General features: G+C 49.8%; 1 protein-coding gene across 3 annotated transcripts in view; it reads left to right on the top strand.

Annotated features, from left to right (window-relative positions):
• Nucleotides 1–22011, top strand: part of Alk (anaplastic lymphoma kinase) — a 735715-nt gene that overhangs the window by 687715 nt on the left and 25989 nt on the right. Inside the window, exons 13-22 of one of the 3 annotated variants that reach the window (XR_001782029.2) lie at nt 5356–5506; nt 11809–11940; nt 12604–12748; nt 14185–14367; nt 15592–15706; nt 16176–16328; nt 17714–17818; nt 18997–19183; nt 21021–21111; nt 21212–21276. Coding sequence is in view for 1 of the 3 variants with exons in the window: in NM_007439.2 (NP_031465.2) it covers nt 5356–5506; nt 11809–11940; nt 12604–12748; nt 14185–14367; nt 15592–15690; nt 16176–16328; nt 17714–17818; nt 18997–19183; nt 21021–21111; nt 21212–21276 (1311 nt within the window). In the remaining 2 variants the exon portion in view is untranslated. Of the gene's footprint in view, nt 1–5355; nt 5507–11808; nt 11941–12603; nt 12749–14184; nt 14368–15591; nt 15707–16175; nt 16329–17713; nt 17819–18996; nt 19184–21020; nt 21112–21211; nt 21277–22011 lie in introns of those variants that run through there. The other 2 variants (NM_007439.2, XR_385265.4) reach the window with 2 other exon arrangements.

The raw sequence follows: 22011 nt of genomic DNA, 5'->3' as shown, positions 1-22011 counted from the left end.
GAACTGGATTAAAGGGCCCCAGCCTTAGGAAGGCTGAGAACCACTGCTATAGTGTACCCAGCACCGATCTGTGGAGCAGGTACTGTGTATCAAACCCTGAACTGTGTGTCCAGAAGTGATCTATGGAGCCCCTACTATGTACCCAGCACTGAGTAGGCATTTCAGGACTCATAGAGAAGACTGACTGCAGACCCTCACAGTCTCTGGGAAGAGGAGCTACAGGGCAGGAATTCGATAACCGTCTACGCTGCCAATCAAGTTCTAGACAAGAGTAGGAGAGATGTCACAGGCATGATGAATTGCCAAAGTAATTGTGCAGATAGTCATCGCCTGGAGCCGGGAGAGTCAGAGGTGGGGGATTAGGCGAAGATCAATGAGCAGTAAGTAGAATGGAGTTTGAGTCCAACTCCCACCACCCAGCAGCCATATGACCTTGAAAGCTGTCTTCTCTGCTCTCTAAGGACAAATCCAACTTGCAACATCAAGGGTCTCAGAGAGAGCCATCTTGTTGGTGCTTAGAGCTGTGCAGGCCAGGTGTTGAAAGAAGTGGACAGTAATAAAACCAGGTGACCCCACCAAAGGGGCTCACATTCCATGGTCCAATCTGCCCCTTCAACACTGCGCCCAGATGTTCCAACTGACCCATACACATAGCGTGATCAGAAAGTTCCTGCTCGGTATGTCCTCATGTTCTTCCAGTGATCCTGAATGCTGTGTGGACCAGATCTGAACATCCTCATCTCTCAGAGGAAGAAGACAAGGAGGGAGGGAGAGCCCAGAAGGGGGTCTGGGTCTGCTGCACATCTGGAGAGGGCTACATACTCTAACGAGTGAGGAATGAGGTCCTGGTGTGTCTGAGTGTGGGGTGTCCTCTCCTCCTCTTCTCCAGCACCCCTCCCAGGTAAACAACACCACTGCCAACATGCTGCGGCCCAACTATGCTGTCATTCCGGGATCCAGCAGGCAGCCACTTTGATCCGCTACTAATTCTTTATTTAAAAAAGATTCACAACTCAATTACACCAGGTAACAATAGCTCACAGTCAATAATATAAACACAAACCCGGTACACATCCCATCTGACCAGGGGACCTGGATTTAGATGAGGAAAAACAAAGAGATTACAGCATCCACTTGTCCAGAGGACTATCTGGCAATTTCCAGCAAATTGGAATCACTGCGAGTCACTTTCCGCGCTTGAGTGGCAGGTATATTAATTTCTCATCATTTGTCAGCCATCAAAAGTAAATTGTTTACCGGGTTTGGGGAGAGTATGTCGGAGACAGGGGCTGTGCTGGTTGCTCTGGCGTGGCTGGGAAGGTCCGATCTAGAGAGTCCAGGCTGTAGCAGTGCCGAGCAGATGCGTGGTGCTTCATCAGTTCCATACAGAGGAGGTTCCCAGGTGACACTAAGCAGGAGTGGACCCAGGACCCCATGCTATGCCCTGTTCTACCTAGTAGCCACTGTCATTCCCTTCTGCCTCCTAGTGCCCCCAACCCCAGACAAGTACAGACTGTAAGGAGCATCCTCCGTCACTCAGGGACCGGTCTCTCGAGGTCATTTAGGTTCTTGTGGACATTATCTCGTTTAACTCCCACCATTGTCTCTCGGGGTCAGTGTTAGTAGTATATCACCAAAGGGCTCCGAGAGGGAAGATAATCTTCCCAAGGTCACACAGCAATTGTGCAAGGTTAGGTAAGGCCAGGACCAAGATAGCAAGGTGTCTCAGCCATGAATTTGAAGGAGGCAGTGGCTTAGTGTTACCCACTGCAGAGTCAGCACCTAGAAAGAGGAGCTGTGTTGTCCAGGCGCTCTCTGCCCTGAGGAGCCTAGCTGGGATTTGATTTCAGGTTTGTGTCACATGTCACCATGAGGCAGAGTGGGACTTGTAGTAGTCAGCGAGTTAAGCTCTGAGGTTCCAGGCCTCAAAGGGAGGAGGTAAGACCACACCCTCCCTAGACCTTAACAATCTCTTAGACGGTGAGTTCCTAAGAGGCTGAGACCACCACCAGGAGAGTAAGCGCCAGTCGCTGATACCTGGCTATCAAGCTTTGCTGTTGACTTTGGAGGCCCTGCCTTGACCTTGCCACCTTTCACAGCTTTATAAAACCCACTTTCTCTCCTCATCTCTGAGGCCTTCGCTTTTTCCCTCAGCAAGAGAGAGCTGAGTCTCCTACTGCTTAGCAGGGTTTCCTCAGGTCACATGGCCAGGACTTCCAGGACTGGAAGTATGGCTCAGGGCTCAGGGCTCCTCGCCAGCCCACCTCACTGCCAAGAACTGAGATCTGGAGGGAGTTGTTAGAGCTTGGATCTCTCTGGAGGGGTAGGAGAAAGATGAAGGCAGGCCGAATAGAGAAGAGGAGGCAGGAACAAACAACTTCCTGTTGAAATATAATAATTTGGCTAAATTTAAACATGTGAGAGAGTTCAGAATGATTCATAATGCATGCAGATTGATGTAAATGACTATGCAAATGATGCAGGCAGGAATGAGCGGGATGCAGCCCACCTCTCTCTGTGTAAGCAGCCTGAAACAGGACAAGGTCTTAGGTAAAAGTTTTCTGAGCAAAACCCATCTTGGGATGGAAATGAGGCCTTTTCATGCAACCTGACCAAGTCCTAGAAATTATCTTTTAAATCCAAAGTTATTATTTTCTTCTTACATTACCGAGAAATTTGGGCTCAGAGAGGGAAGATTACCTACCCAAGGTCCACACAGCATACGCACACGCGCAACACTTTCACAGAGACCAAAGGAGAACACGGAGAATTCTTATTCTCTTGAGACAGGATCTCTTACGGTATCTAGAACCGTGAGACAGCAAGAAAGCCCCAGTGACCCTCCTATCTTTACCCCCCACAACCCCTACACACACACACACACACACACACACACACACACACATACACACTCATACACACACACACACATACACACACACACATACACACACACACACACACACACATACACACACACACACACACACACACACATACACACACACACACACACACACACACATACACACACACACATACACACACACACACACACACACACACACACACATACACACACACACACACACACATACACACACACACACACACACACACACATACACACACACACACACACACCACACACACACACACACACACATACACATACACACACACACACACACATACACACACACACACACACACACACACACATACACACACACACACACACACACACACACATACACACACACACACACACACACACACACACACACATACACACACACACACACACACACACACACACATACACACACACACACACACACACACACACACACATACACACACACACACACACACACACATACACACACACAGTGCTGAGGTTACCAGTGCAAATTTAAATGCAGGTCTTCAAGCTTACACATACAAGCTCTCTTATCTGCTGAGCCAGCCTTCTGTTGTCCTTGGATAAGGTACCAAGAATGTTCGACCGGAGGTCAGGAGGACTAACATGTCTTCTCAGGCCCCTCTTTGTTAAGCTGTATACATGAGAGAGGAAGTGATCTCTAGAGGAAATGGCTCACAGTCTACCACTGCTCGGGTGTGTGGCCTCAGGTGAGTCCATTTCTCTGAGCTCCCATTTCCTCATCTTTCAAATGCAATTAATCACACCTTTCTGTGTCAACACACATTGCAGCTGCAGCCTACACATTGGAACTTTCTCCCTTCCTTTTCCAAACCTACAGCCTCCTCTTTCCCACACTAGCCAACAGCTGCCATTGGACATTCGAGAGGCTCCAAGCGTCTTCCTCTTGTCCTGTCTGAGAATTCTCCCATCTGTCACCCCCACCACAACTTCAGATAGCCAACTGTCCCCTAGCTCTGAGGACCTGATGACCCACAGTCTTTACATTCAAATTTGCAGTGGCCCATGCATATTCATTCCATCATCCCTCTTTGCTTTGGACCGCCATGTGAATTTGGAAAAGAAGACAAAGCTCTTCTTCTGTTAGAGACAAGGCTGGGTCTCTGTAGTGGGCACACAAACTCTGGTCTTGGAGCCCAACAGCTCCCTCCGCTTTGCCTCAAGGAGGAGCAGCCATTCTGGTGGCCGACTCTCTTTGCATAACTGTGTGCATTTCCCAGTCTCTTCGTAAACTCTGGCAGGGCCTGGAGCCCATCTCAGATCCTCTCTTCTCCATGAAGCCTGATGCCATTCCCAGCACTGATAGGCTCAAGCAGGTCCCTGAGTAGCCAGCCGGACCATGAACACCAGATAGCATTTGCGTTCCTTGGACAACTCAGGTTCTTGTCTGTTGCATTAGAAAAAAGCCAGTCTCTAGGGTTGTCCCTGCAGAAAGGTCCTGGACTGCACCTTGGGAGAGACTGAGGAGTCTCCCATGTTCAGAACATGTTATAGAAGCCATTGTATATATGTGGGCAAAGCTATCTTCCATCTCTTGCTCTTTTCATAAAGGACCTTTGACCTGAATGCACAGGGACAGGAAATACCTCCCTGAGCCCTGGCAATGGTTCTCCAGAGAGGCATTGGTTAGAGTTTGTCAGTTGGTATGCTGCTGTCTTCAAGGCCTACTATGCCTTGGCTGCGGCTCACGAGCTGAGCTTTTCCGTCCTTCCTTGACCTCATCACAGAGGTGGCGGATCTAGTCCCACTTGCCCACGATCTGTCTTTATTTTCATAGTGGTCACTTGTTTGCTGTCTGCTGGGATGGTAGAAACAGTCTGGGCTCATAAGCACTCTCTCTTCAGAGGATGGTCCTTGTTTCTAGGCCCCACGGAAAGACTTTCAAATTTTGTACCAAGTCAGTTACTGCTAACGACTAACACTGTTCACACCCACTAACGAGGACCACTTACTGAGTGCCTATTGTGTGCCAGCCCCAAGAATTTCATATTGTTCATAACACTTGTGGGATAAGAGATGGATTCTCTTGTTTTTCCAATCATACATAAGGAACCGGGAGGGATTTGATCTAGGGTCACGTGAGTCTTTTAATCCTGAATGGGGTCTAGGTGTTCCACCCTTCCCGCAGCCCCGATCCTTCCCTATCTCAAATCTAACTAATTCCTCACATTTCTAGCTTTATGACATAACAACCCCAACCTTCCCCACTAAACCAACTCCTTTCTCCCAAGAGTGGGGAGCGATCTCCCTCCTGGTTGACCTCACAGAGTTATATGGACAAGAACTCTCAGACATGTTCTGAGAGGGGGTGGCTTGGTCCCCTGGAAGCTCATAGGTTCGAAGGGGTCGGGGGTGGGGTGAGGGTCAGTCTCCTACCACATTAGAAGCCGTCATGCCTTGTCCTGTTGCAGTATCTCGGGCTACGGAGCAGCTGGCGGGAAAGGTGGGAAAAACACCATGATGCGGTCCCATGGCGTGTCTGTCCTGGGCATCTTCAATCTGGAGAAAGGTGACACACTCTACATCCTTGTCGGTCAGCAAGGGGAGGATGCCTGTCCCAGGGTAAGTTCCCGGAGCAGGGGCTTGTCGCAGCACTGGGTGAGGTGAGAGTGACCTCTTGAAGGACAAGAGCTGCCAATGATCCCTCTGGGCATTCACACTCAAAGACAGCATGATCTGCAGCAACCAACTCTATCTATGAATTCCCCTCCTCTCTTAGGGCCATTTGAGTGCATAAGGACACGGGGAATGGGGGCCTACTGCAGTTTTATAGCCCCATGGGAGCCAAGGTTGAAGCTTGGGTTTCATGACTGACTTTAAAGCCAAAGGTCTGAATCCTACTTAAATGGACCAAGGTTGAATGTTCTCTACACAAGTAGGAAAGGGAGTCCCGTTCTGCTCTGGCTGAGACAATATTGTATTATACATAATCATATTATTATGTATAGTGAACCATCACTCAAAATCAGACATATAGGTATATATATACAGCACCCAAAAAAATGTGCTGAAAGATACAGCTAACAGTGGCTACTTACTGGGAGGAGACTGGATTGGGGGTGCCTGGAAAATAATGTCTGAAATTGTCACAAAAAGAATGCTCTCGGGTCTGAGAGTTAGCTCAGTTGGTATGGTGTTTGCCTAGCCTGCACGAGGTTGTTTATTTCCTGAGCAGGGTGGTGCACAGCCATAATCCCAACACTTGGGGGACAGGAGAAGGGGGACCCAGGTCATCTTCAGATGCATATGGAGTCTGAAGTCAGCCTGGGATAGGTGGGCAGGGAGCCCGTAACTCAAAAAAAAAAAAAAAAGTAAAAGAAAGAATGGCTTCATATATTATTTACTTATGTCATTAAAACTAAAAAAGAAAAAAGAAATTAAAGCATAGACTGAGAGCAGAATGTTCACTTCCCACTACAGGCTTTTATATTGTTCTGACAAAATACCTGTGAGAAACGATGTCTAAAGGGGAAGATTCATCTTGCTCATGGTTTCAAGGAGCCTCAGTCAGCATTCCCCGGCTACCTAGACTTCACCCTCTAAACACTCCACAACCTCCCCAAACAACATCGACTGGAAAACAAACCTTCACACTATCAGCCTACGGAGGACATTTCAGGGTTAAACTCAGGGAACCTCAGAGGTGAAGGGACTTATCGCTCACAAAGTAGCCTAGAACTCTAGAGTACCGTTTTAGCTGCATCCTACACTTGTCTGCGCAAGTAGTTTCTGTGACCTTTCCCCATTTTCCACTTCTATAGCCCATCACTGGACAAGCCTCTGTGATCCCAAAGGCAGCCTGACATTGTGTTTCCTTGACCCCAGTGGGTCAACGAAAAGTCCAGCCCAGGAGCTGAGAACATCTAGAGCAATTGAAAGTAGCCCACAGAGCCAGGCAGTGAGGGTTGTCTAGACAGCAGCTGTGAGCCCCAGGTACCCCAGTTGTCTGCCTCTGACCTTGCCAGTGTTAGGGGGTGGTAAGACCCTGCCACTGCTGGCTATGCTGGCACGAACTCAGGCCCCAGGACAGCAGATATCCTGCTTGGGTCAGGCTGAAGCACAACGTTGCAGGGGTACATCTCAGGCAAAGACCTGGGTCCCAGTGACCGGCACAGCACCTTCTCCAACAGTTGTCCCAGCAACCTGGGGGCACACATTAGGGAGCGGGACCTACCAAGAAAGCTGTTCAGTTCCACAAAAGAAGTTCGGCTCCAAAGAGCCAGGTGCTGGGCTGTGTGGGGTCAGGAAATAGCAACTGAGAGCCTCTCAGTCGCCCCCCCCCCCCCGTACGTCCATGCTTCCTCCCTTTAACAGAAAGCCAGAGAAGCAAGCCTGGTGGGCACAACCTCCCGTCTGAGAAATGCCTCCACTCCAACTTTTATTTAGGAACTATAATCAGGATTTTGCAGGCTGTTATAATATATTAAGTCATTAAATTACAGGCTGCTGTAATTTTCACAGGAATTTATTGAGTGCTAATGTAATTCTTTCATCTAAGCAGAAAGATTGCATTGACTTCTGCAAGGGACTTTTACTTGATTGGATTGTAATCAGTTATGTCTTTTCACGGGACTATGTCCTTTTTTTTTTTTTTAATTCAATTGTAATCTACTTGTTCCTCTAGGTTGCTGTACTCTATCTCTCTTATTAATCAACCTACTTGTTCTCAAACTTCGTGCATACATAGGGACAGTTCCCAAGAGGGCAGGAGAAGGCCATCTCAGGCATGAGCAGAGGGAAGCGCCCTCTGTTGGTTGGGCCAGGCACACTTGAGTATGGGAAGAAAGTGATGGGTCCTCTTACACTCTCCCTGTGGGTCCTTAGGAGAGGAGGACCTGCTGTCTTCAAGCATTCTCTCCACCACCACCACCACCACCACCACCACCACCACCACCACCCCAGTTTTCACTGGGAGAAAATGAGAATGAAGTGAACTTTTAAGAATTAAGTTGCTGTTTAGATGGCTTAACTGAACATTTGTAGGAGATGCTCTACCTGGTGCCTGGCCATCCCAAGCTCCAGGTACAGGAGGTCGGCTCTAGCTGCTGCCAGAAAACACCCCTTTACACACACACACACACACAGAGAGAGAGAGAGAGAGAGAGAGAGAGAGAGAGAGAGAGAGAGAGAGAGAGAGACAGACAGAGAGACAGAGAGAGACAGAGAGAGACAGAGAGAGACAGAGAGAGACAGAGAGAGAGACAGAGACATAGAGACACAGAGACAGAGAAAGCCTATTTCCTACCAGACCTTGTCTCATAACCTTGTCTCCATGTAAGCACTGTTGGGATTTTAGAGGAGAATTTCTTTACAGCAGAGGGGGGGACCTGCGCCACACTGTGTTTGGTGTTCAGTAGCTTCCTCATCATCCTCCGCCACTTGATGCCAGCCGCATCTCAGCCTCAGCAACAACCACCAGAAAACATCTCCTGAAAACCCCATACGCCCCCTAGATGGCTAAAATCACTGACCTAATGGCTAAGCCCCATACCCCCCACCCAGCAAACACCAGGAAGGCCAACACATTAGCCAGACCATCTTCTGTTCATTCAAACCGATTCAACAAACAAACTGAGTACTTGTGTGTGCCGTCACCATCTAGGCAATAGGGACATTCAATGAACAAGAGAGATCTTACACACAAGGCACATTTATTCTAGCATCAAGAGAAAGACTCGGCCAAGGCTCAGTCCCTGGGGTGGAAGGATGCCTGTGCACCCAAGGAGAGAAGCAAAAGGCCAATGGGGTCACTAAGAGATGAGGGCCAAGGGAACAGGCTGGACCAGGCCCTTGTAATGACATCCCACATCCTCAAAGCCAAATAGTGGTTTAAAGGGCATGCCTCCAAGGGCTCCCCGTGACTGCACCATGACGTTTGGATCCCACAGGGACAAGGGAAGAGGCAAGCACCAGATTCAAAGGGTACTGCATTCATCCAGCAAGACGTCCTGATGGCTTGGACCATGGAGTCCAAGTAGAGGTGGTAGAGAGTGACTGGATTCTGGGCACGCTTGGAATGTGAAATCTAAGAGGGCTTCCTGCCTGATTTTATGAGGAGCTGAGAGAAAGAAAAGTCAAGAGTGACTCCCAAGAACTGAGGGGGGACAGTCACCCACCGGAAGATACTGCAGTAGGGGCAGCATGGGCTGGACTTGTGCCTGCAATCCCAACAAGTCGGAGGTCAGCTGGACCAGCAGACTGAGTTTCAGGCTAGCCCCAGTTTACAAGTGAGACTGTCTTAAAACATGCACATGCATGCATGCTCACACGCGCACACACACACACACACACACACACACACACACACACACACACACACAGAGAGAGAGAGAGAGAGAGAGTAGATTTGGGGGCAAGGTGAGGAGGTCAAGGTCAAGCACACTGGCTGTGGAGATCCTGTAGACAACAAAGCAGCTATGGGAGGCGGCAGGTGGGCAACACAGATAGACGGCTGGGGTCTAGAAGTGATCCAAGGAGGAAGCTCTAAATCAGCATAAAGGTCACAAGGGGCTGAGGTTGCCTACGGTGTGGTTCAGATAAAGAGGAGGAACCAAGGATGAGCCCTGGGTCCCACAAGAGAAACTAACAGGGAACAGGGAGGGAGAGAGGACTTGGTAGTGGGGGAAGTCTGATGAGTCGGGTGAAGAAGTACAGCATCTCCACCAGAGAGATCCTTTGCTGAGAACAGATCATCTCTTAGGTATCCTCTGCCTGACTTAAGGGCTGCTTGGAGCAGGGACAGTTAGACGGGCCATCCTCAGGCTCCAATGCCCTTGCCCCCACACTACACCAGGAGTCTCCAGAATCATTGCTCAGAAAGAGGCACCCCCAGGGTGTGGAGGTCACACTGCTAGCTGCCAGAGGAGAGAGAGAGAAGGGGAGACAGGTCTAGAAGTGGACCTTTTCAGCTCTAATGGTTCACTCTGGACAGCCCTTTGATTTATAGTTAGAGGCAGGTCCAGGACCCTGAGAGTCTCATCAAAGTGCTGCCCAACTGGCAACCCCCATCCTCCCTCCTCCCTCCTCCCTCCCTCTGGGCACACACCTTGCCACCCATTCCTGTCCAAGGCCACCTTCCCAGCAGTTTTCCAGCAGCCCTGGACATCACTGCATATACCTGGGGGAAATGTTAGCTCTACCCCAGTAGTCCAGAGCTTCCTATGCAAGCTAAATCCACTCTAAGAAATGTCAAATGACTTCCATCATTAAATCCAAAACGTCATAAAAAACAAATTGCATCTCGGCTGTTTATCTGGAAATTTCTTGCGTACCCACTGCTGGCACTCCTGCATTCTTTAGCATAAGGAGTGACTCGAGATGGATTGCCATGTCTACCGACTGGTTATGCAGCAGCGTTTGATGAAAATTTGATGTTTTATTGGCTTTTATTCCATTAAGTGGAAGAGAAGTCATTTTCCTCTGAGGTCAGGCTGATGTTTAGGGAATTCATCTGAGCTGCAGTGGCCACGGAAGGTGTGAGTGTTCTTCAGGCGGTAGCCTCTTCCTCCCAGGATTCCGGGATTTTATGTTACAGACATCCCAACATAATCCCCCAAACCTCCACATTCCCAGGAGCCTGTGGGGCCCACCAGTGAGTCTAATGTGGTACTAATTCAGCCACCTATCCATCCTTAGCATGCGTGGCACACAATATTAGTGGCCACCTGCATATCCATGCAGCCTGTGATGGCGCTGTTCCCATCCCACACCTGAGAACCACAACGGCAGTCACCCAACGTGATGACGAACGTAGCTATCAGATTCCAAGGTCCACGCCCTCTTCTACAGGCAGTCAGGGGGCTCTACCTGGGGCTGCATTTCTAGAATGCATTTCTAGAAACAAGGAAAGGGACATTAGATGGGAAGAATAATATGTATAAGATGAGGGAGACATGCCTTTCCCAAAGGTGAGCTGAGAAGGCAAAACCCACAGTGGGTTTTATTTGTTCTGTATTTATTTTCAATTCTTCTCATAATATTCCAGAACTGTAGTGATGGAGAGACGGAGAGGGGCAGAGAGACAGACACAGAGAGACAGACAGACAGGCAGAGGCAGAGAGACAGAGATCTCAATGGCTCTTCACTCCTAAGTCCAATACTGATCATCCACAAGGCCCATGCCATGACCTGGCTGTCCACCTAATCTGTGTATGCCCTCCAGCCTCACTTCCCAGGGTCTTGGCATCCCTTCTGGGCAACCACAGGATCCTAACTGGACCCTCTGGACTAAGCTGGACTTTTCTACGCAAAACCTTTAAGCCTTTCCCTACATATACTACATACACACACACACACACACACACACACACACACACACACACACACACACACACCTTTCCTGTAGCTCATGCTACTCTTTCCTCTTGGAATGACCTGGATTTTCCTTGTCTCTGCTGAAACCCTCCCCATACTCTAAGCTCACCCAGAAGCCACCTCCTGTAGGCAGTCCTCCCTGGCTGCAGCTCTTCCCCCAGCTTCCCTTACCCTTTGTATCCAAGCCAGACTTTGTGGCCCTTTCTTTTTTTTTGTTTTTTTTTTTTTTTTTTGTTTTTTGTTTTTTGAGACAGGGTTTTTCTGTGTAGCCCTGGCTGTCCTGCAACTCACTCTGTAGTCCAGGCTGGCCTCGAACTCAGAAATCGCCCTGCCTCTGCCTCCCAAGTGCTGGGATTAAAGGCATGCACCACCACCGCCCGGCTTTTGTGGCCCTTTCTTAACACTGCTCAAAGTGATTATTGTTTGTGTGCATTTACTTCTGACTCCTCAGTTTGACCATAAGCTGTCTGAGAGGCAATCAGATCCTGCTGTAAGCACACAAGGTCTCTGACTCGGGCACAAACCTAATGAGGCGGTCTTTGTTCTTACAGGCAAACCAACTAATCCAGAAAGTCTGTGTGGGTGAGAACAATGTCATAGAAGAAGAGATCCGAGTGAACAGAAGCGTGCACGAGTGGGCAGGAGGAGGAGGAGGTGGGGGTGGAGCCACCTACGTGTTTAAGGTGCGGTCTTCTCCGAAGGATGAAGCAGTGGCTGGAGCCCATTGTGGTGTTACAGTCCCAGAACAAAGCTAGACAGAAGCCCCTGAGATGGTCTATGTTGAGTTAACTGTGAGGACCCATAGCCCAGAGGGTGGTTGGGTTTTTCTGCCTGAAAAAGAGTACTGCATTTGCCTTTCAACTTAGGCCTGACAGACTTTTTTAACATTATCAAGCCATACCACAGATGGCAAGCGGGGTTTTGAGTTAGGTGCCCCCCCTGGAGACAAGGATGCTAGGTGCTTATTCTTGAACTTGTGGGGATCCAAGAGAGGACTGAAGAAGTGGGGAGAGCTGTTTCTAATCACCAGCAACAATATCTCCCAGGAGCTTCAGGGAAGGGGCTGCGGGAAAGATCCCCCAGGGTGCATCCCAGCTCATTTGTAACCTATTAAGAGATGTGTACCCTAGTGGGTTCGTATCACCAGTTGAACCGCAGCTGATACAAAGGCTGGTCAGAGGGGAGTTACTATAACATCAATTTGGGACCCGCAAACCACCACAGATGGGGAAGTCACCCCACTGTCCTGCAAACTGTTAAATTGAAACATTTAAACTAGGGCAGAAGGTCTTCCTAATGGAATGCCTAGCTCGGTCTCCTCATCTCTGAATATCTCCCCTGGGCAGATGAAAGATGGCGTGCCTGTACCCCTGATCATTGCAGCTGGTGGTGGTGGCAGGGCCTATGGGGCCAAGACAGAAACGTTCCACCCAGAGAGACTGGAGAGTAACTCCTCGGTTCTAGGGCTGAACGGCAATTCCGGAGCCGCAGGTAAAGCCCCACCCCCACCAGAAATTTCTCAGGGGCCCTGAGTGCTGGGAGCTGTTCTTATTGATGCCAATATGGTGGGGGGGGGGCGCAGGGGGCATCCTGTTGCCTCTGAAGCTATCTTGCTGGCTTGAGGCTTGCTGAATAGCCCTGTGGAGGCCCAGGACCCTAACCATCCAGTTTCTAGAGTGACAACGCCTATATGCCTTGTCTGGGAAGGGGCAGAGGGGGATTCAATTCAGATTTGTTTGCCACTGTGAACTGGACCCTTATTTTGTAAGCTTGGCTCCCAATTACTAACATCTAAATCACCTCTATCAGAGCCCTGCCCCTAACCTTCGTGTCTCTCTACTATACTGCACTCTCTGGCCTTGGAGGACCTCATTCAGAAGATTAATCACCTGGCAGGTTAACTCTTGCAGTCCCAAGAAAGCCACTCGTGCTGACTGTTCCTTCTGCATGGATTTCCAGGGCCCATTGAGGTCAACTCCTGGGGTCATTGGATTCGATGTCCCCTGGAATGTCATAGGGAGCAAGGAGGTGGACCGGGCACTGGTCTCAAGGCCCGGCAAGGGACAATCATTGTAATCAAGTGCTAGTGGCCATACATAGGGCTTAATTCTGTCTGTCTGTCAGTTCCCTTTCCAAGAGCACAAGGCATCCCCTGGAATTCCTGAAGCAGGCTAAAGTGGCTATCACATCCACCAGGCATCGCCCACTCCCTGCCGAGAGACTCCACAGCTCTGAAACAGGCTGAGCCTGGCACAAGGCAGCTGGCAGACAAGTGTTCTTCCTATGAGACTTAACTGGCCCCCACTTGGCACTTGAGGAGTGTTTCTGAGCTCAGTCCGGTGGCTCTAATGTCCACCCTCAACATTTCGATTGGAATCCTATGATCTCCAAGATACAGATGGGGGTGGGGGAGGGGCTCCGAGTGAGGAGGTAAGGGCCTGAATTTCACAGCCAGCAAACAGTGAAACCCTTGGGACAAGATAGAGCCTGATCCTGCAAGAAACTAGTACAGTGACCTTTGCAGGGGCCCAGCAGTTGCCTGCAGAGACTTGTTAGAATAGAAACAGTTCGTGGAGTGAATGTTCACTTTCGGGAAGCGGTGGCCATACACTAAGAAGTTCGCCATCATTCTGCCTGTTCCCAGTGTCCCCGATCCCCCAGTCTCTACTGAAGTGCACTGCCTACTCCTGAGCTAGAGAGCCCTGCCAGGAATCAGGGAACCAGGCACGACAACTTTATAGGCACATACTGTGGGTTAAGAGGTGTCACAGGCTCTCTACTCCTAGCTCCATCGGGCTCCGGGCCCTGGACCATAGCTAGTGGGAATGGCCCTCAAAGACCACTACATCCTCTTTCCAACTTCTTCAGCACTGTTCTCCTTCCAATACCGCCAGCCCCTCAAGAGGCACATCTCATTTCTTCTGCAGGTGGTGGAGGCGGCTGGAATGATAACACTTCCTTGCTCTGGGCCGGAAAGTCTTTGCTGGAGGGTGCCGCCGGAGGACATTCCTGCCCCCAGGCCATGAAGAAGTGGGGGTGGGAGACAAGAGGGGGTTTCGGAGGGGGTGGAGGGGGGTGCTCCTCAGGTGGAGGAGGCGGAGGATATATAGGTAAAGATGATTCGCGTTCTAGGTGTCACTATTTCCCCTCTTAGTCCTAGGCTCCTCCCTCCCTGTCACCTTCCCACCCCCACTGACCCGCCCCCTCCCCAGTGTAGACTGTGATGTCACTGCACGATCCCCTCCCCTCTGCCTGGCTTGGGCCCGCCAGAGGTAGGGTGTTGGCTCCTGTGCCAGCATCCTGCCTCCAGGCTTGTGTAGTGATGGCATCAAGATCCTATATGATCCTTGATCGTTCCCATCCCCCACCCCCACTCCCACGTCCCTTTCAAAACTGAACATAAAAGCATTTGGCTTCCATGATGGTTCCATGAACCACCCACCACAAGGACCAGGCATCCCTGAAGACCAGACTCTTCTAGCCCTTAAAGCTCATTTGGGGGGCCTGGCTAAGCCAGCATAACTGAGTCTGGTCTAAGGTGTCATGTGTTCCTTACTTTCAGCTTTCTGTCCAGCCCACCAGCTGCTTAAGAGCAGCACTGTCCATGCAGGTGGGAATTACTCCCAGAAGCCACTGCGGGCAGCGTCAAACCCAGTCCTGCACCAATCAGCCTGCCCTTGATTCCCTCATTGCCTTGGGAAGAGTTTGCAGCTAAGAAACTGGCAGATGGCACCCCCCTCACCCTCCCCCAGATTAGGACACACTGCATGCCAGCACTGTGACGTTCTTTGTGTATATGTCTTGCTTTGTTGCTGTGTGGGAAAATGCTTGTGCTAATCACACGAGCTTCCTTTCCAAGCTTTGGGTGGATGGGAGGACCCTGGGGGCAGGGGGAACCCCAAGATCACCCAGTCCCAGATGTAAGGAGGGACAGGAGCCTGAAGGCACAGTGGCTAATCTCCCCACAGGTCCCAAGTGACCAAAGCAACTCTCTAAGACCCAAGGATACACCCCAACCTCAAGAGACTACAACCTTCTAGACTCTTGCTCACCTGCTACTTAGTACTGAGGTCTCAGCAGTGTGGTAGAGACTCCCTGGATGATCTGACTCCAACCCGCAAGGGAAATTGGCCCACACATCCAGCATCTACAGGGTTAAACCAATGTATAGCCTCTGTGCCTGGAACCTCCCTTCCCTCACCACCTCCCTGTTCCACAAGCCCCCCCAGTGACCCATAGCTTTGGCCATAACTGCATGCCTTTTGATGTGTGTGTGTGTGTTGAGACTTGGGCACCCACCTTTTGGGGTTCAACTCTTCTCTGGTTTGCCACAGGTGGCAACGCAGCATCAAACAATGACCCCGAAATGGATGGGGAAGATGGGGTTTCCTTCATCAGTCCATTGGGTATCCTGTACACCCCGGCCTTAAAAGGTACCCCCTCTACCAGGTGATGATACAAACTTAAGCCATTTCTTCCACCAACCTGGACATTGTATGGGGTCAGGATACCAAGGCATGGCTATGGACCACTTGCAGATACAAGTCTTCCTATAGCTCACCTCATCATAGTTTGCAGAAGTTGGGGTATGGGGCTGAATTTAGAGTATGAAGCACCAGGCAGGCAAGACCTAGAAAATGACACAAGAGTAGCTAGAACACTGTACCAGAGCCAGGGTCCTGAATACAGGTCTCTCACTTACACACAGACAAACACATATCCTCACTTTCAGCGTTACTCCCCCAAATATGCTTCCCCAAACAGATGTGCTCTCAGTGGCCGAGGCTATCTGGAACAGGGACCCCAAGAATCCACAGCAAGCAGCTAGAGTTCAAAGGCGGGGGGGGGGGAACCTGAAGGTACAGGGTGACTGATCTTCTTGTTCAGCCTGAGACTGACCCTCCCTCCTTGTCACCAGTGATGGAGGGCCACGGGGAAGTGAATATCAAGCATTATCTAAACTGCAGTCACTGCGAGGTAGACGAATGTCACATGGACCCCGAGAGCCACAAAGTCATCTGCTTCTGTGATCATGGGACCGTGCTGGCTGATGATGGTGTCTCCTGCATTGGTAAGGGACAACAGTGGGGGAGGAGAAGAGGTCCAAAACTTGAGCCAACCGAACAAGCCCAGTTGTTAAGTATCTTGTCTGTCTCTTGTTCATATTCTGGCAACTGGGCAAGGAGACCTTGTATGAAAGATAACACACCTGAAGTGGCCTCAGAATTGCCTACCCCCTTTCCAAAGCCATGTAGCAAAACCTGTGGCATCTCTCCCAAGGGGCCAGACATCATCCCATGTCCACTCGAGTACCTACCAATGGGGGTCTTAGCACTCCTAAGACACCCCTGGTTTGAGGAATTTCAGAGCCAGGCCCTGTGCCTTTGAACTTCCTGTGTATGGTTCCTGACTGGACACAGCCTTTAGCACACACATTTGATGAGAATGCTTTTGTTTTTGAGTCTGCTCCATATTCAATAGCTGTTTGTTTTGACTGCACAGATAGAGCTCTAAGCCTGCTTCCAGCCTAGAGTCCCTCTTCTGAACATGTTCTAAGTCCCCCTTGAGAGAAAAAATATATACAGTAAAGAAACAAGGAATGGGAAGGCAGGGGACAAGGGTAGGGAAGGGGAGGAGGGGAGGAGGGGAGGAAGAGAAGAAAGGAAAGAAAAGGAAAGAGGAAAGGATGGGGGAGGGGAAGGAAGGGATAAGAAAGAAAAAGGAAGAAGAGATGAAGGGGAAGGGGAGAGGAGGGAGAAGGGAAAAGGTAGAGACAGGGGCAGGGAAGGGAAAGGAAGGGAAGGGGAGAGGAGAGAAGGGAAGAGAAGGAAAAGGAAGAGAAGGGGAGGAAAAGGAAGGGAGAGAGGAAGGGAGGGGAGGAGAGGGGAAGAGAGGGGAGGGAGGAGGGAAGAGAGGAGAGGGAAGGGGAAGAGAGGGGAGGGGGGAGGGAAGGAGAAGAGAGGGGAGGGAAGGGATAGTTTTGTGAACAGAGGAAACAGTCTGTCCAGGATGGGACTCACAGGTCCTTCTCCTGTTCTAAGGCCATAAGAAGTAATTCCAAGTCTGAGGGTGTCACCAAGGGACTCTAATTCTGGATCCTCCTGAGTATGGAATCAGTCCCCTAAGGTCCCCAAGTTTCTTCCCTGTCCACTCCTGTTTCCCCTCCTGTCCACATCCCATTCTCGTGCAGCTGATTTTGGGGACCAAGACCCAAGATTGATATTCATCCCTATTGAATTTTCCCTCTACCCCAAAGCTACTTCTGGGAGCCTGTGAGACCAGGATGAGCCTGCTTAGGGCCCATGGTCCCCTGAAAAGGGGCGGTGTGACAAGATCTCCAGAGACTGGAAACAGCGGGTGGCTTTTTCCAGCTGGGGAGGGTATTTCTGACTTGGGACCTGCTCAGAGAGGAGAATCAGCATGGTGGTCAGTACCCCATCCGGACCTGTTTTCCAGTGTCACCCACCCCGGAGCCCCACCTGCCGCTCTCATTGATCCTCTCCGTCGTGACCTCTGCCCTGGTGGCTGCCCTTGTTCTGGCATTCTCCGGCATCATGATTGGTGAGTGTGGCAGAGCAGCGGGGCTTCCGAAGGGGCAAAGCAAGTCCCATAGGAATAGGGTCTCAGGATGCACACGGACGCCAAGGTATCACCCTGCCCTGATATGTCCCAGACTTGGCTACTAGGCCCAGTGAAAACAGAACCATCAACCCTCTACCCACCAGAGAATCTGCAGTTTCAGAGAGGAGTCTCTGATGCTGACCTTTGATTCTGTGTGGCCCCCTGGCTGCTCACAGGGCAGAGATGGTTACCCTTCAGTGCCCAACACAATGGAAAATACTCTTCCTGTACCCCCATATTCACTGTCAACTCCTCAGCGCTTGAGGGATCCCTGGTCATGGCTGGGGCCATTCCCTGTGTATATGTGGCTCAAGCCATACTAGCCAGGAACACTCCCACTCAACCAGAGGTTTAAAACTGGTTTCTGAGCCCCTTCCATCTGACCAAGGTGAGCCCATCTCAGGGCACAGAGGCTCAATATGGACCATGGTGGCTATTAGATGCTCTGATAGATAAGCAGAGACAGGAAGCCAGGCAGAGGGAATGTCCCAGAAGCATGCAGGCAGACTCGTTCATAGGAGACCTGAGATACCTCTGATGGCCATTCTGGGTCCGAAAGTGACCCCAAGAACCTCACTAAAACATCCTTCTGCTGTGTGGCCTCCAGGATGCCCCTAACTAACCATCCCCCGTTGTTCCTTCATGTCTAATGGATCCCAGCCATCTTCCTGATAAAATCCTGGCATGTCTATCTGTAAGGCTAGTTTTAATTTTCGATTTGACCCAGTCTGGAATCACCTGAGATGTGACCAAACCACTTCAGGTTCTCACTGCCTTGACATCCCCCACAATGATGGACTATACCCTGGATCTGTGAACCAAAGGAAACCCTTTGGCTCCCCTAAACCGCTCGTGTCAGGCTCTCTTATCACAGCAACAGAAACAAAACCCCATCCCTTTCTGACACAGTAAAACATATACTGATTAGGTGATTTAAGTTTCACACTGGTTTCCCATGGTGAAGGAGTACTTTAATAAGCTTAATCACTTTGTGAGTGTTGTTAACGGTGATAGGAAAGTTTAAAGTCCAAGGTCTGGAGGGAGTGGCCTCTGCTGAGCTTCTGCTGAGCTTCGCCTGGCCCAGGACCCCCTCACAGCGGACACCTATCTGTCTGCAGTGTACCGTCGGAAGCACCAGGAGTTGCAGGCTATGCAGATGGAACTGCAGAGCCCCGAGTATAAGCTGAGCAAGCTACGGACCTCGACCATCATGACCGACTACAACCCCAACTACTGCTTCGCTGGCAAGACTTCCTCCATCAGTGACCTGAAAGAAGTGCCACGGAAAAACATCACACTCATCCGGTGAGCTTCCTGCTACTGCCCCAGGGCTCGATGGTTTCTCTGTGCCATGGCCTCCTCTAGCCACAAGGAGCCTGAACAGCCATCCTTGGGTACACCCCTGGCCTCTCGGGGAGACAAGGTTTAATGTTCAGAGGCTCGTGGAAATGTTTGCTTATTTCAACACCCTGTGTGTTCATGCAATTTATGAAATGAAAAGTATATATCAAGTTCTAAAAGTCCATCATGCACACCATTCAGAAGATTCCTGGCCCCAACTCTGTTCTCTGAGCATCCAAAGCAACCACGATTTCCTCTATCACCCACTACAACACCCCACAGCAAGGATCTGTCAATCATCTGCCCCTGTCCCCAGAAGTATCACCCTCTTTTAGACACAAGACATCTCTTACCTTTGTCCCTAACAGATACCAAGGACTCAATAAATCTTCATTGAGTGAATAAACTTTTAACTATCTTCATGAATCCCTGGTTGGACCGTATTTGATATTTATGTGTGCTGTAACACTATACCACAGAATAGGTAGTTACAAAGAAAAGAGGTCTGCATGGTCTCAGAGTTAGGATCCAAGGTCTAAGACTATATTTGGTAATGACCTTCTTGCTAGCAAAGACAGATCCGGGCATCAGAAGCCACCAGGACCCGCCCATGCGATGCTCCACCCTAATGGCCTTGCTTCATCTGAATCACTTCCTGTCACAACACTCGTTTTCCACACTCTTAACATCTCATAGTCGGGATTGCTTGTCAGCATGTGAACCTCAAACCTTAGCAGACCCCTTCTCACCAGAGTTCAGATAAAATAAATAAATAAATAAAGAGGCCCACTCTCAGAGCAAACATGAGATTCTCTAACATTCTCAGTGTCTATACAAACACACTTAAGGGCCGGCCCCATGCTCAGCAATAGATGGCCCACACAAGTGAGCTCAGGGGTGTTGTTGGAGGTTTTCTAACTCATAATACTGGGCTGCTGCTGCTGCTGCTGCTGCTTTCTCCTCTCCCTCCTCCTTTTCCTCCTCCTTCCTCTTCTTCCTCCTCCTCTTTCTCCTCTCCCTCCACTTCCTCCTCTTCCTCCTCTTCCTCTTCCTCCTCTCCCTCCACTTCCTCCTCTTCTTCCACTTCCTCCTCCTCCTCTTCCTCCTCCTCTTCATCTTCCTCCTCTCCCTCCTCCTCCTCTTCATCTTCCTCCTCCTCTTCCTCCTCTTCCTCTTCGTCTTACTCCTCCTCTCCCTCCTCCTCCTCCTCCTTCTCTTGTTACCTTACAGGTCTTTTGCTTGTGTATTATGGTTTCTAGTTTTGTTTTTATGGGATTTCTGTATATATGAATGTGTGTGTCTCTGAGTTTACATGCGTTTCTTTTGGTATTTTTTTTCTGTTTGTTTTGTCCTATTCTGGCTAGTTTGTTTGTTTTTTATCTTCTTCTTATTTTTATTTTTTTAGATTCTTGTTTGTTTTTTTATGAGAGAGAGAAAAATAAAGGGTGTGGATTCAGGTGGGTGGGTGGAGGGTGGGAGTGATTGGGAGGAGTTGGGGGAGGGAAAAACCATAATCAGAATAAATTTGTATGAAAATATATTCATTTTCAGATTAAAAAATAAAATACGGTAATTTTTTAAAAGAAAAGAAGAGAAATGGATGCCCAGGGAAACATAGTGCAGCCAAGCTGAAGGTGTAACTCCTGAGTGGTCACCCTTCCTCTTGTGTGTGTACACTGAAGGTGTAACTCCCAAGTGGTCACCCTTCCTCTTGTGTGTTCACTGAAGGTGACACTGCTCCCCAGGTCCCCAGCTGCCTGTGGCTCACTTAACTGTGACTTATCTTGTCTTCTTGGTACAGGGGCCTAGGCCATGGCGCATTTGGGGAGGTGTATGAAGGCCAGGTGTCTGGAATGCCCAATGACCCAAGCCCTCTACAAGTGGCTGTAAAGGTGAGGGGTGGCTTCACCTTCCGCCTAGCCTTAGCCTGAGGTCCCTGTAGGCTACAGCACACAGCTCATAGCCCCCTTCTCCTCCCACCCTCCCTTCCAGACGCTGCCAGAAGTGTGTTCAGAACAAGATGAGCTGGACTTTCTCATGGAAGCTCTGATCATCAGGTAAAGGCAGAGGCACAGCCTCTCCCCTGACTCCTCAAAGCGTATGAAGATCTGACGGATAGGTATCTCTAGAGAAAACAGGATGTGTTAGTGCCAGCATTCCTCTACCCACACCACAAGTGGAAGGGCCCCTGAAGTGGAACAGTCCACAATGATTATCTTAGGGAGTATCTGAGTGGCTCTCTGCCTCCAGCCAGCTCCCCAGTGCCAGCCATTGGTTCCCAATCCTCACTTAGGAAAGCAAACTCCCTTCTGACATTAGATGATCTATCCTACCCCATCACCCTTAAGTGACTCTTCCAGACCTGAGGTCCTGGGCATAGAGGAAGGGAACCAATGAAAGATAGCAGGCTACTGTATCCCACATCTACAATGACAAAGGCTGCACCCTAACAGGCCTTAATTGAAACCGGAAACCTCCTGAGGGCAGCTACTCAGGTCTCCTGAAGGAGGAGGCAGACAGATGTCCTTGTGACCTGAAGGAAGCTCAGATCTGTCACTGGCACTGTTACCTCCAAGCATCCTGACCTGGAGAAGTGGCCTAGAGTGGTCCAGGTTGACCAAAGCTGTTTGAGTGATACTTTTATAGGCTCTGGAACATGAGGAAGATTCACAGCCAGGACAGCACTTTGCTTAAAAAAAATATTTATTTTCTGATTATATATGTAATGTAAGAGTATTAAATAAAGCCTAAAAATATAAGATTACATACAAGGAGAACTTAATTACGTAATA

Source organism: Mus musculus, chromosome 17 (genome assembly GCF_000001635.26).
Source record: "Mus musculus strain C57BL/6J chromosome 17, GRCm38.p6 C57BL/6J".
Lineage (NCBI taxonomy): Eukaryota > Metazoa > Chordata > Mammalia > Rodentia > Muridae > Mus > Mus musculus.
The sequence above is the reverse complement of the archived record's forward strand: the minus strand, read 5'-3'. Positions and strand labels throughout refer to the sequence as shown.